Below are 15,016 nucleotides of genomic sequence, written 5' to 3' on the forward strand. Positions count from 1 at the left end.
GGCCTCCTGTCTGGAGAGCAAAGAGGGAGAGGGCACAGCTGGCAGCGTACCTTAGCAGAGCAGCAGTGTGGCGTTTGCTCTGGGAGCTGCTGCCGCCCTGGAGGTGGCTTTTGCTGGGGCAAGCGATAACAGCTTTTTTCCAAGGCCGGCTGCAGATTGATGGAGCCGGGGTGTGCAGAGTCAGCCGGAGAGGTCGTGGGGGGAAGAGCGCAGTTCTGTAGGAGCAAGCCCCTGTGACACGCCGGGTGGGAACCCTGGGTCTGTTCTGCGGATGGTGGTGCTTTCCTTCTGCTGATGTCAGAGGCTCCCTGTGCCAAAGGAGAATATCGCTGTTGGCTGAGTGGGGTCTGCAGGGTCCAGCCAATGAGAATGATTAAGTTCACACAGGTTGTTGTGGTAACCAGGTCTCTAGCTTCCTCCTCTCCAGCTCTGTTTATGGCAAAGTATTACTGCCACACGCATAAAAACAATGAAGTCCATCTTAGTTATCTTCCATTTTCCAAAATATCAGTGATGGTTCTTTCTGGCTTGCTTCCCTCTCTGTTAAGCCCAAGACCACCTCTCATCATTCCAGAATTGCTGCCTCTCTAGGAACAAGCTCTCGATAATACCAAAGCCATTTTAATTGTGAAGGATTTGGCATACCATCCCACCTCCTCTTCTCTAGGCAGGAAGAATTTTAATGGGGGTTCGTAATCTCTTTCTTGTTGTTTTCCTGGCCCTTTTCTCTGCCAGATTCCATAATGATGAATGGTTCGAATGTGGCGAACACCACCACGACTTCCACCACACCTGCAAAATCCAAGGAGGACCAGGTAGTGAATGGACATGATGAAAAGGAGAACAACCCCTTTGCGGAATACATGTGGATGGAGAACGAGGAGGACTTCAACCGGCAGGTAATAAGGCAGCCAGGTGTGGCATGGCTGATATCCCAGGTGGCTTGTCCCGTGGATGCTTCTCTGATCTGTATCTGCTTGCTGCTGGGGGCACTTTTCACTCTGAGGGGGAGGGAAGTACATGCAGGGAGAGCTGGTGAGATCCCAGTTAAGATCTCCTCCGCATTGGCCACAAGTACGTTGAGCAAGTTATCGCCTCTTAGCTCACTCTTAGCTCAGCCTGCTTTATGGAACTGTTGCCACGGTTGCTGAGAGAGCGCATGCAGAGTGACTGGAGTGTTCTTGGAAAGCGTGATTGTGAAGTGGGGAAAAGCCTCCCTTCCTTAGACCACTGGAGCTCCCCTCTAACAACAACATCAGTGTGCGTGTATACCGCCCTTCTAGATAGGTTAGTGCCCAGCTCAGAGCAGTGAACAAAGTCATTGTTCGACAATATAAAGTCATAGTTATTATTATCCCCATAATACAGCTGGGGAGTTCAGGTGGAGAGGAATGGCTTCCCCAAGGCCGCCTGCTGCACTCATGGCAGGGGTGGGAGTTGAACCAGCAGAGTTCTGATTTGCAGCCCAACCACTCAACGGCTCTTCTCCCCTCCTTTTCTGCTGAGTTGTGACCTTCTGTTGGACTCTGTTGATGCACCGCTAAGTCTCTGGACTGCTAGAAACTGAGAGCCAGCGTGGCGTAGTGGTTAGAATGCTGGCCTAGGACGCAGAAGACCTGGGTTCAAATCTCTGCTCTGCCCTGAAGTTTCCTGTGTGATCTTGGGCCAGTCAGACCCTCTTAGCTTAACCTACCTCACAGGGTTGTTGTGAGGATAAAATAGAGGAGGGGAGACTATTGTACACTGTCCTGCGCTGTAGCTCTGAGCTCCTTGGAAGAGGAGTGGTGTAAAAACAATAATAATAATAATAAACTTTATTTTTTAACTGGTTTAATTAAAACCATTTTATCCTGTTTTTCCTGGGCTCTATAATTGTAAACACTATATAATCCCGAAAAAAATAAAACCATCCCATTAAAAATGGCATGAAAAATGGGATTGGTGTCAAGAGAACCTAGTGCGGGGAGTTCATAGACTTCATAGAGTGGGAAGGGGCCATACAGACCATCTAGTCCAACCCCCTGCCCAGTGCAGGATCAGAGTTGCATGCCCTTTCCAGATGGAAAGGAGAAGGGCTCGCCCCTCCTCGGGGCGGGGCGGGGGGGAGGCAGTCGTCACTGTGGGTCCTGCTCTGTGCCCGGAATGGCTGTTCCTGCCTCAGTGAAGCCCCTGGAGCCCCCTGCTTGTGACTGCCCCCGAGGCTGCTGTAAGGAGGGCCGTGGCTGTGAAGGGCTTTCAAGCTAAGCAGCAGCCTCTTGGACAGGACTTGGAAACAAATAGCCGCTGATGCGCTTGCTGCCAAACAGCTGTGGAGGAAGGTAACATGTTGAGCCTCCTTCCAGAGTGACACCAGATTCAGCAGCTGACGAGAGGCTCCTCTGCTGGGGAGGCTGTGCTTGAGTGAGGGGGCTGCAGCCGGCTGGGGATTGGGCAGCTCCTTTGCAGCCAGCCACATCTCTCCAGGAGCAGGTCCCTGCTTGGTTTCAGAGCAGCGGGTGGAGAGCTGTCTTTCCCTGCCTGCCTGCCCGCCCACTTCTGCAGTGCAGGGTTCTCGTCTGTCTGTTTCATCGGTGCTTGTCTGTTCCCCCACCCCAAGCTCAGATTGTTCTTGGCCTTCCGTGGCTCATGGAGCCTCAGCCTTCTCTGCTGTTTCGCTAGGGGACACATGAGCCCCTTCTTGTCGCTATCCCTTCCCCTCAACGCCTTCTTGCCTGGATTTTTCGACTCTTCTACCCCCATAGACCTTAGCCCTGAGCTTGCTTGCCTCTTAGTGACCCTCTTCATCCCCTTTGTCCATAGGGAGAGTCTAGGTGAGGGAGCCAGAGAGGGCCAAGGACGGGGATGAAATTGGATGGAGTCCAGCTAGCCAGTTCCCCTTTTAGACAACCACTGTCTCTATTTTCTGTTCCTCTCCCTCCTGCCTTTGTGAACCAGGCGGCCTGGAACGGCTTAAGCTATCCACTTGGAGGCAGGCCCTGGAAGCACCGCCTGGCTTTCCCCTGGTTTTGTCCGCATGCCAAGCTTGCGATGTGGCAGTGTGGAAGGGAAAGCCTCTGCAGCAGGAGGAGTCCTGCCAGGATGGGAAAGACGGGCCCGCCTTCCTTCCTTTGTGACTCTCATTGGGCAGGGAGAGTTTGCAGAAAACAAGAAACCTGAAACCAGCAGGGGTGGAGGGGAGAGATCTCTGCTGCCTGCCAGAAAGCAGGATGCGTAAATATCCACTGGAGCGAGGAGGGGAGGGAAGAGGCAGCCTCTGGCTGGGCTCCACAAGCAGGCGCTCATCTCATGCCCTCGGCACGCACTCTGGGCGGTCCTGATCGGGACTGAGGAGTGGATGACGGGAAGGAACTTGAAAGATCATTCAGAGAAATACTGAAGAGGCAGCATGGGCACCCGGGAGGCAGGGGAATCCAGGCTCCAAACTCAGTCCGCAGATCACACTCTGCCCCCCAGGATGGGAATGCAGCCGAATTTGGCTTGTTAGTTCTCATTCTTCGGAAGAGCCTTTTGAGTGTGTGGCCCGGGGGCAGCTCTTAAGCTCTGGGCCCTGCTGCCCCCTACCTGCAGATGCCTTTAATTCTGGCATTCGCCCCCTTTGTGGTGTGTCCCCGCAGCCCCGATCAGGAGGTGCCTGCCTGCTGAGCTGCCGCGGTGCCCCTTCCTTCCGTCTGGTGTCTCCTGGGCTCTGCAGCCCCCCCTCTCCTGCTCTGCTGCCATTTGGCTGAACTCCCTTCTTTCCCAAGCAGCCATCGCTACTGGGTTCTGTGCAGCACCTAAGAAACCGAAGTGCTCAGGGGCGGGCGAGGAGCCTTTGGACTGTAGTGCAGCTGCAGCCCCATAGTATTTACTATCATTTATTTATAGGCCACCGTCCTCCTTGAGATCTGACGGATTATGCAGTGTGACTGAAAATGCAATATAATCGCAAAGGCATTCACTGAGCAAAGTACAGGCGTTAGGACATTCAAGGATGAGGGATACAAAAAGGATTTCTCCTGAGCTGGAATGGAAACCTTTTGGACAGGTGTTTATTTGCGGGGAGCAGCTTTGGCATAAAGGTGGCTGCTACTTAATGTGCCGGCAGAGGCATGCTACGTGCTGTGTGCGCTACAGATTGCCAGCGAATTTACAAGCTGCCTTCAGATGTAATAGCAAATGCTGGTATATGGTACGTGAATGGGCCTTGGTAGTCCCCGGGCTTGCGTGTTCCCTCTTGCCTTCCCTCACATGTAGCTCTGATTTCTGGTTTGCACCAGGCATGCAAACCAAAGTACAGCTTGTTTCGTGCCTCTGAGCTAGGATTCCAAGCCACAGCTTGTTGTTGAGAAGCAAGCTGTTGTGTTTGGGACAGACACAACTGTGGCTTGTTGTGAACCAGGAAGACTTCCTTGTCAGAGCCATGCAGGATGGAGAGGGAGGGAATGTGGGAGCCTGAGATCTTCTGAGGTTTTTTGTCCTTGGAGCTGATGGTAGCAGTGGTCTTTGGTGAGGGGTTTAACAGAGCTGTGGTCAGCGAGGAGGCGATTAATTCTTGTCCTGAATGCAAGTCACGGTCTCTCAGCCTCACGCTGCCCTGCATTTCTCACTTGGAAAGGGTGAGAGGAGAGGGGACAGTAGCTCAATACATGTGCTGTGTACATGTGCTGTGTACATGTGTTGTGTACATGTAAGTGCCCAGGTACAGTTCCTTGTTCCAGCAGCAGCCCACAGGTATCTTGCCGGTAGGCCTATTGACTGGCTGTTCATCTTCGTTCTTCTGTGCCTCCACACATGGGGACTGCGCAGGCGCAGGCCAGCCGCCGGAGAATTTTCTAGAGCTTCCATGGCTCCGAAGGGGCCGTTCGTCGCGCGCCTCAGCGACCGTTTTCCCGCCCAAACGGTCACGTGATCCTCCAGCGACCAACGGCCCCTTCCCTCAGTTCTCTTCTTGCCGCCGCTTGGAGAGAACGTGAGCTTCGTTGCTCTGTGCTTTTGTGCTTCGTGCTTTATTCTGACTGATTGCTTGGCTTTTGACTTCGGACTTCGTGACCTCGACTATTCTTCGGATCTCGTTTGGACTTTGTTGTGGACTCGGTAATTTGACTCGGACTGTTTTTGACCTTCCTTTCGCGTGCCCCTGAAGATGGCCTCAAAGGCTCTCTTCAAGCATTGCCTCCAATGCCACACTAAAATGGCCAAGACCGATGGCCATGAACTGTGCCTGTTCTGTTTGGGGGAGACCCATAATGTAACGGCCTGTAAGATTTGCCAGGGCTTCACCAGCAAGGCCCGACAGGAGCGCAAGGCCCGTCTTAACTCCTCCCTGTGGCAGAAGGTCATGTCCGGAGGCGCCCCGTTGCCCTCCTCCAAGGCCGGCCCTAGCCCCTCTGCCGAACGGCATTCCAGAGCTGGCTCAGTGGCCTCCGCGAGGTCGGGGTCGAAACCGCGTCCCCCGAGTGCCTCGGCGTCGAGAACGGCCTCTCCAGCGCAGGGACCGGTGCGGCCGCCCCGTAGCGCATCTTCCACCAGGTCGGATCCGAGACCGACATCGGAACCGAGGATCCGTCTACCGAGTCCCCGATCGGAACCGACGACCGGGTCGATTCCGGTAAAACCTAAGAGATCGAGGCCGAGGTCCCCTTCGAAGGCGAGGAGCGCGTCGGTTCCGAGGTCTTCTTCGGAACCGGCGAAGAAGAAGAAGAAGACCAAACATCACCGGTCGCCGCATCCCGCTCCCCAGGAAGAGGTCATCGTGCTTCCTCACACGCCTTCCCCTCATCTGGATTCCCCGGAGCCAGAAGACATCTCCGTGCCGGTGCCGGATCCGATGGCCTTCGAGACGGTGCCCGCAGAATTCTCTTCGGGACCGGAGCCGAGCCCGCGCCGTCGGATCCGAACATCGCCTGCTCTTCGGTCGCCGAGGCTGGAACCGAGCCCGTCTCCTCGTCGGAGCCGTCCTTCCCCTGCCCGTCCATCTTCACCAGCTGCCGGTCGTGAGCGACGTCGGTCTGGGGACAGTGTCCGATCGGCCCGGTCCACTGCGTCCCGACATCGACAGGCCTCCTACCTCCCCTCGCCATACCATTGCCAGTGGGAAGGGGCACCTGCGGGTTTCTCCGTGTCGGAACCGAGGCCTTCGACATCGAGGTCGACGTGGGCTCCCCCTCCGCACCAGGTTCCGGAATCCCAGCTCGGTTCCGATGAGGAGGATGTGGAGAGCTTTGGCGGCTACCAGTCGGAGTCCTGGTCCGAACCATCGCCAGCTGAGGAGCTGGTACCATCTGCGGACTCGCCATTCGAGGACCTCCGCATCTACGCCGACCAGATGGCAAGGATGGCCAAGGCTCTCGAGATGGACATCTCCTCGGCAGTTCCCCAGACCAAGGACAAGCTCCTCAAACGCATTTACGGAGACAACCCGGCATACGTTGGCTTCCCCATGCTCGAGGGTCTTGAGGAAATCGTGGAGAAGGTATGGCAGGTGCCCTGCGATCAACCTCCAACATCCAAGAGGATTGAGCAGCTCTACAAGATCAAGCAGGGTACCTGGCCGGCGCTGGTGAAACACCCTCCACCTTCCTCCTTGGTCACAGAGGAGTTCAACCCCAGGCGATCGGGTCACTCCTCGGTACCTGCCGATAAGGAGGGCAAGAAACTGGATGCCATGGGCAGGCGCCAGTACATTGTTTCTTCCCTGGGTCTGAGGATTGCCAACTATCAGACCATCATGGCAGGGTACCAGCTGTACCTCTGGGAGAAGTTGGCATCCTATACACGAGACCTCCCTCCTGAGCAGAAGGCTGTGGTGTCCCTGCTGCAGACAGAGGCTGTGAGGCTGTCTAAGCAGCAGATGAACGCTGGAAGCCACGCTGCTGACACTGCTGCTAGAGGGATGGCTTCGGCGGTGGTCCTCAGGCGCCACTCCTGGTTGCGGTCTACGGCCCTGTCCCAAGAGGTGCGTTCCAGAGTGGAGAGCATGCCATTTGAGGGGGACTCGCTCTTTTCCAAAGCGACCGACGAGACCCTGAAGAAAAAGAAGGAGGACCGGCAGATGGCGCGGTCTTTGGGTCTGGCTCCAGCGGACAAGCCCTCCTCCAGGTCACGGTACGCTCCCCGATCTGGCCCTTACCATTACCAGGGCAGATACCATCAACAGCGGCCGGGCTACCAGCAGTATCCTGCCTACCAACAGCGGCCCTACCCTCCCGCACAACAGCAGAGGAGGCGTCGGCCCTTCAAGCCTCGTCCGGCACAACAACCGGCCCAGCAGAAGGATCAGCAGGGCACCGGGAGGCAGTACTGACGGGTCACGCCAGCCGTATCCCCGAACTTTTCGGACAGACTTAGTCCACTCCTCTCTGAGTGGGAGTCAATAACATCTGACTCATGGGTCTTAACTATTGTTGAACTGGGATACGGGCTGGAGTTTGTTGAGCTGCCTAGATGCAGTTCACCCCTGACAGCTGTCAATAACACTATGGCCGAGCTGGATGCGGAGATCGTGTCGCTCTTGGCCAAGGGTGCTGTGGAAGAATTGCCCTATGAGGACTCTGTAAAGGGATTCTTCTCTAGGTTCTTCCTGGTCCCTAAGAAGGATGGGGGCTTACGTCCCATCTTAGATCTGAGGGGCCTTAATGCCTTCCTCAAGGTGACCAAATTCAAAATGGTAACGTTGGCGGCTGTGATCGCCTTGCTAAAACAGGGGGATTGGTTTGCGGTTCTTGACTTAAAAGACGCATACTTTCACGTGGGCATACGGAAGGAGCACAGGAAGTACCTGAGCTTTGTTTACCGGCAACGGGTTTTCCGGTATAAGGTGCTCCCCTTTGGCCTGTCCACTGCCCCACGAGTGTTCACTAAATGTGTGGCCCCTGTGGTTTCCTTCCTACGGGAAGAAGGCTGTACCATCTTTCCGTACCTCGATGACTGGCTCATCGTGGCTGAATCAGAGTCTAGGCTGGTGCAGGACATTGGCTTGGTACTTAGCACTTGCCAACGCCTGGGGCTCCTGGTGAACTTGGAGAAATCCAAACTGGTGCCCAACTGCAAGGTGTCCTACATTGGTGCACTGTTAGACTCTGTGGAGGGTAAGGCCCTGCTCCCCTTGGAGAGGGCTCGGTCCCTAAGGGGTCTAGTGTCCATGTTTAAAAGGAACCGGTTCCAGTCTGTGCGCACTATCCAGTGCTTACTAGGGCATATGGCAGCGGCCACCTCTGTGGTGCCTTTCGCTAGGCTGCGTATGCGCCCTCTACAGAACTGGTTTGTGCGGAGGTATGATGCTCTACTGCACCCTCCGTCCCTCAAATTCTCTATCCCGAGGGTCATCCTCTCCTCCTTGGACTGGTGGCTGTCTGATGACAACTTGTTTAGAGGGACCCCTTTCGGGTATCAACACCATGACATCACGGTTACCACTGATGCCTCTCTGTTGGGATGGGGGGCTTACTGTGGTGATGTGTCGGTGCAAGATGTCTGGTCTGACAGGGAAAAGACCCTCCATATCAATGTGCTTGAACTAAGGGCCATTCGTTTCGCACTTGTGTCTCTTACAGCACTGCTGAGAAATCGTCAGGTCTTGGTGCAGACGGACAACACGACTGCCATGTACTACGTGAATCAGCAGGGGGGCACAGTGTCCATGGCCCTGTGCCGGGAAGCCACACTCACTTGGCAGTGGGCTATCAAGAACGGCGTGTCGCTCCGTGCTATACACGTGGCTGGGTCGGACAATGCCCGGGCAGATGCCCTCAGCAGGGTCCCTTTACTGGAACACGAATGGGAACTGAACGTAGAGTGCGTTGGGCCGATCTTCCAGATGTGGGGTCATCCAGTGATAGATGTGTTCGCCACTGCGGCGACCACCAAGGCCCACACGTTCTGTTCCAGGGCAGGGAGCGACCCCCTCTCTATTGGGGATGCCTTCCAGTTTACGTGGACGCAGGGCTTGCACTACATGTTTCCTCCGTTCCCCTTGATTCCCAGGGTCTTGTGCAAGATAGAGGAGGACGGGACGGACTGCATCCTAGTGGCCCCCTTCTGGCCACGGCAGGTTTGGTTCCCGAAGCTCCTGCGGATGTCCCAACGGACGTATGTGAGTCTGCCCTCTCGGCAAGACCTTCTCCTAAACGGGAGCCTGGTCCACCACGATCCAAGGAAGCTGCATCTAACGGCTTGGCGGATCGTTCCTCCCCGATAGGCTTTACTGACGAGGTACAGAGGGTCCTCCTGAATGCTCGTCGGCCATCCACTAGGCGCGCTTATGCGGCCAAGTGGCGCAGGTTTGAGCTCTGGGCACTTGCCAGAGGAGTGGTGCCTGACAACAGTCCCTTGGGGGTGGTGTTCGAGTATTTGTGCCACTTGCGTGGCCTGGGCTTGAAGGCTTCCTCCCTCAAGGTCCACCTGGCAGCGATATCAGCTGCTCACACCCGAGTTGAGGGTGCTACGGTGTTTTCTCACCCACAATCCCGCCAGTTCCTTAAGGGCATGTACAATCTTTACCCACCTGTGTCAGCGCCAGTGCCTCAGTGGTCGCTGTCCTTGGTGCTCTCACGTCTCATGTTGCCTCCATTTGAACCGATGGCTACATGCCCCTTGGATATGCTATCCTACAAGGTAGCATTCTTGGTGGCCGTCACATCGGCCAGAAGGGTCAGTGAGCTGTCTGCACTGAGGTCTGACCCTCCCTTTCTTGTGTTTCATCCCAACAAGGTGGTCCTGCGTCCCTGCCTTGGGTTCCTGCCCAAGGTGGTGTCCGCCTTCCACCTCTCGCAGGATATCTCACTGCCTGCTTTCTTTCCTCAACCCTCCTCTAAGGGGGAAAAGGCCCTCCATACCCTAGACTTGAAGAGGGCCCTAGCCTATTACCTGGATAGGACGAAGGGATTCCGCTCCAGTCCTCACCTGTTTGTATGTTTTGGGGCCAAGGACAAGGGTAACAGGGCTTCCTCGCAGACCCTGTCTAGGTGGATTGTGACGGCCATTAGCAAGGCCTATTCCCTAGCAGGGGTGGCTTGCCCGCTTCATGTCAGAGCCCACTCCACGCGGTCCCAAGCATCCTCTTCGGCACTCCTCAGGGGGGTGCCCCTGGTTAACATTTGTAAAGCAGCCACATGGTCCTCTGCAGACACCTTTGTCAGGCATTACGCCGTTGATGTCAATGCGGAGCAGGATGTATCTGTGGCCAAGGCTGTCTTACACTCCCTTTTTTCCTGAGGGAGTTTTGGTTTGACTTCCTTGACGTACCTGTTGGGTACCCTTGAGTGAAAGTGTGTATATATGTACCTGGGGGTGTGTATATATGTAAATATTGAGTATTTGTGTGTCCTTACACAGTATTTTTACATAGATGTATATATGCATATCTATTTATTGTTGATCTTGTTTGCTTAATAAAATTGTGTTGGACTTCACCCCCGCCTTCCTTATTGTGTGAAGCTTGGTACACTCCCATGTGTGGAGGCACAGAAGAACGAAGATGAAAACAGGGTTAACATACCTGTAACTTATGTTCATCGAGTTCTTCTGTGCTGACACACAACCCTCCCTCCTACCCCGCTGTGAACTCCAATGCACAATACTGTGTTGGCTGTAACGGAAATTGGTGTTTTTAAGGTGTTATGGCTGACGTGTGTTGGTCAAGCGGCGGCAAGGGAGAACTGAGGGAAGGGGCCTTTGGTCGCTGGAGGATCACGTGACCGTTTGGGCGGGAAAACGGTCGCTGAGGCGCGCGACAAACGGCCCCTTCGGAGCCATGGAAGCTCTAGAAAATTCTCCGGCGGCTGGCCTGCGCCTGCGCAGTCCCCATGTGTGTCAGCACAGAAGAACTCGATGAACATAAGTTACAGGTATGTTAACCCTGTTTTAGCCATGACAGCAAAACAACATCGTCATGTTCAGAGGCAGTGTACTTTCCAGTGCCAGTAACTCGTGTGTGTGTGTGTGTGTGTGTGTGTGTGTGTGTGTGTTTTCTTGATGGACTTCCTAAATACTTTGCTGGCCACTGCTGGAAACAGGATGGGGGTTGTCTGAGACAGCTCTGGTGTTCCCATGTCGAATAAGTGAGCAGGTTTTTTTTTTTTTAAACTGTGACTAGACAGAAAAACACATCATGTTTGTTTCCCATCCTGGAGCAGTTTGGATGCCAGAATTTGTGATTTTTGTCCAGGATGGACAAGGCTGGTGGGGCCAGAATGGCTTTTCACACTTGGTCTATCGCATGTCCTAAAGGGAGAGCCTGCTGCCACCATGTGGCACTTTTAGGAACACCGCCTTTAAAAATCTGCTAAATCGCTGTGAAATTTGGATTATTAACTTAGTTTGTAGCCTTTCTTCCTCACTGAGACTCAAGCCACCTTACAATACAAGAAGAAGCTCAGTCGAACAGAAAAAAACTTTAATAAAGAAGCAATGCAGTGGGGCTAGGATTACAGAATTGGGAAAAATGCTGTCAAAAACGGTCTCAGGCTTAACATATTGCAACGCAAGAGTGGTTGCGAAGCTAGAAGGTGTTGCCTTGCAGTAAAAAAGGGGTGATATGTACAATAAGCATTGCGATAGGCTCCAGTGTCCTCCTTATACTATAGTGTGCTCCCTCTACAAGAACGCCCTCCTGAACAATTGGTTCTGCACTTTCTGCAAAACGATAGAAGCCTTCCTGACAACCTCGGGCAGGCCATTCCATAATGTGGGAGCCAAGTAGTTGCTGGTGGTTCTTGCACTGAAACTATGGTGCCTGACGGCCAAAAGGGAAGACTTACTGGCATCCCAAGGATCTCCTGGTGAAGGGAGCTTGTTGATCTGGGGTCAAGGACTGTTGCCGGGCAGTCTCCGGCAAAGCCTGACACTGTTTTGGGAATGATTAGGGAAAGGATGAAGAATCTCATGGCCTGAATGCTGCTCTTCCTCCAGAGCGTTGGATACATTTTGGACTGTTGTGGACGTTTCCGATGGCCCCATCCCAAGAAGAACAGGGAGAGGGCCCGTAATCTGTTCAGAACAGGGGGGCTTGAATTGTGAAGAGTGTTTGAAGAGTGTGTGACAGGCAAAAGAACAGTCACACGGCACATAATTAAGAGCATGACTTCTGGATCAGACCAGTAGTCCCATCTAGTCCAGCATCCTGTTTCCCAGAGCAGCCAACTGGTTCTACTGGCGTGCCAACACACAGGGTACAGAGTCCGAGGCTTTTCCCTGACGTGGCCTTCTAGCATCCCATCACGGGCTTACTGCCTCTGAATACGGAGGTTCCCTTTAGTCACCAGGGCTCATAGCCATTGATGGCCACCATCTCTGTGAATCTCTCTGGTGCCTTTTTAAAGCCATCCGTGCTTGTGCTTATCGCCGTATCCACTGGTGGTGAATTCCACCATTTAATTACTTGTTGAGTAAAGAAGGTTTCCCTTTGTTGGTTGTTGGTCCATCAGCTTCATTCGGTTTACGGGAGAGGCATACGGGATTCATTGACACAAGACCAATAGTTTAGATTCCTTGAAGTGGGGGAGGAGGAGAAGTCACTCAGTGGCCTTTAGTGAGGACGGCTGAATGGAGCCTCCTTGTTCTGAGGCAGTGTGCTGCTGAACAGGATGTGCTGGAGAGAAATGAGGGCATGGCCACAGCCGCCTTGTCTTGCTTGTGAGCTTTGGGCACCGATCCCGTGAATCATGGTTCCATCGTTCACGCTTTGGCTCTGTGGCTGCCTTTGCCTGTGGCTTTAGCTCAAAGGCAGATGTGCCTTAGCTCTGTGTTTGAATGTACTCTTCACACAGATGCAAGTAATCAAAGCAGAAAGTACTCTTTTTAGAAAACATTTGAGAAGCCAGTGTTTGCCCTGCAGCTCCCCCCCCCCCCCCCCGGCACACGTATGAGGAACAAAAATAAATGACCATTATTTTTTGCACGCACACTCTCAGCGGAGTCGCAACAAACCTGAGCAAGCTGTTTGTGAGTCCCACTTCCCCCTCACCAACCGACCGACCTCTTACCTGCCCTCATCTTCAGCTGTCTTTATTTCATTTATACCCCACTCTTGTTCAGAATGGAGTCCCAGAACAGCTTGCATCATTCTCCTTTCCTCTATTTTATACTCACAACAACTCTGTAAGGTAAGTTAGGCGGCGAATGTGAAACTGGCCCAAGGTCACCCACGGAGCTGCCACGCAGAGTGGTGATGAGGAACTAGCCTGGAAGTCCTGACTACTGCACCACACTGGCTTTTGCGAAGGGCTGCTGTTGAAGGGTCGTGAGCAGCTGGACCTGGATGAGACATGCCAGTGGTGTGGTGGCAAGTCATCCAGAGGTTGCTGGTGGGCCTGGCCCTGGTGAATCCTCTCTCTAAGGCCAGGACAGCCCTGGAAAGGACCCTGCCTCCTCCCCCTGCCTTTTACTGACAGAGACCAGGGCTTGAAGGCCGGCAGTAACCACGGAAGCTGTTCATTTCTTAAAGTGACAGGTGCTGCTGCTATTATTCGGGAGTTTGTGCTGTCTGTTCATGGTTCAAGTCTCCAGATTCAGCCGTGTTGAGAATTGCCGTTATCTTCAGTTACACAGTGGAGATCCTTGTGCTGTGGTGGTGGCAGCAGCAGCTGAAATCAATGTGCGTGTGTGTTTTTTTAATCTGCTCAGCCAGATCTCCAGTGGCCAATCAGAAGCCCTGCTGGGCTCTACCCACTTTTTAAAAGCCCTTGGTGCTGCCAGGAAAAGTGGGTGGGTGCTTGAATACTCTTGACCTAAGACACTTCAACCGAAATGGTTTTTAAATAGCAAAGAGTCCAGTAGCACCTTTAAGACTAACCAACTTTATTGTAGCATAAGCTGATGATGCATCTGATGAAGGGAGCTGTGATTCTCGAAAGCTTATGCTACAATAAAGTTGGTTAGACTTAAAGGTGCTACTGGACTCTTTGCTATTTTGCTACTGCAGACTAACACGGCTAACTCCTCTGGATCTATGACAATGGTTTCTAATGAACACTTAACTTCCCCGGCCCCAGACTGGTTTCGGCACGTGATTCCTCTGTATTCTTAGTGTGTTCAATTCAGTTTTTTGAGTATTTGAGGAAGTGTTCTGTGACACTTGCACTTTCTCAGGAAGTATTTCTGATTCTCACGGAGCCTAGAACAAGATGTGCTCAGGGAATTTAAATGTGGGGATGTAATAGGGCCTCATCAAGAACCCGAGTGCCTTCCCAGGTCCGGTCTAGGAAGCTCCGTCCAGTTCAGCGTCCAGGTGCCCCTCGCCTGCCTTCGCTAATTCCATAGGTTTGGCCACTCGAGTAGTTCAGGCCGTCGCCGCCTCCTGGAGGGCTTCTCAGTAGCCGCTGCCCGCTTGCTGGCCAGGTAGCTGCCCAGCCTGAGCCACACAGTGAGAAGGGGGAGGGGCGCGCTCGTGCTCCGGCGTGGCTGGCGTGACCCTCCTTGCCGCTGCTCTTCCCAAACAGGTGGAGGAAGAGCTCCAGGAGCAGGAATTCCTTGACCGCTGTTTCCAGGAGATGCTGGACGAAGAGGACCAGGACTGGTTCATCCCCTCCCGTGACCTGCCCCAGGGCATCGGGCAGCTCCAGCAGCAGCTAAATGGGCTCTCGGTCAGTGACAGCCACGTATCGGAAGACATTTTGGTGAGTATTGGGGGCGCAGATCTGGCTGGCTGCAGTTCACGCATTTGAGTGTGTGTGAGAGAGGAGGCCAGGTGTGTTCGGGTACTGCTAGCAAAGCAGAAGAGGTTGGGGGAGTCCTCAGTGGTGGCTGGCTGGGGCAAGGAAAGGAGCGTTCACTCGGGAGTCTCCACCAGGCTCGGGGGCCCTGAGCCAGAGGAGAACCCGCTCCAAGGAAGCCCTTCCCATCTTCCTTTCCCTCTTGAGCCGGCCTCTTTGGCCCACCTGCCTCTTTGCTGATGGGCTGGTTCTGTTAGATCAGAGAGACCCTTGCCAGGTGGGAGGCTGGAAATGCTTCTCTACCTTTTTCACTGTAGAGGGATTAGAGTCTGTTCCCTTCTAGCTCTTTGGGTTCTGTTCCTGAGCTGGGAGGCACTTGGATGAAAAAT

At 53.8% G+C, this 15,016-nt stretch overlaps 1 protein-coding gene across 2 annotated transcripts in view; it reads left to right on the forward strand.

Annotated features, from left to right (window-relative positions):
- The window catches only part of PAIP2B (poly(A) binding protein interacting protein 2B), a 45,461-nt gene that overhangs the window by 26,324 nt on the left and 4,121 nt on the right, over positions 1–15,016 (forward strand). For both annotated transcript variants that reach the window (XM_054989940.1, XM_054989941.1), the window contains 2 exons: positions 736–899; positions 14,415–14,591. In XM_054989940.1, the coding sequence (XP_054845915.1) occupies positions 736–899; positions 14,415–14,591 (341 nt within the window). The remainder of the gene's footprint in view (positions 1–735; positions 900–14,414; positions 14,592–15,016) is intronic.

This window comes from Eublepharis macularius, chromosome 10, assembly GCF_028583425.1.
Source record: "Eublepharis macularius isolate TG4126 chromosome 10, MPM_Emac_v1.0, whole genome shotgun sequence".
NCBI lineage: Eukaryota > Metazoa > Chordata > Lepidosauria > Squamata > Eublepharidae > Eublepharis > Eublepharis macularius.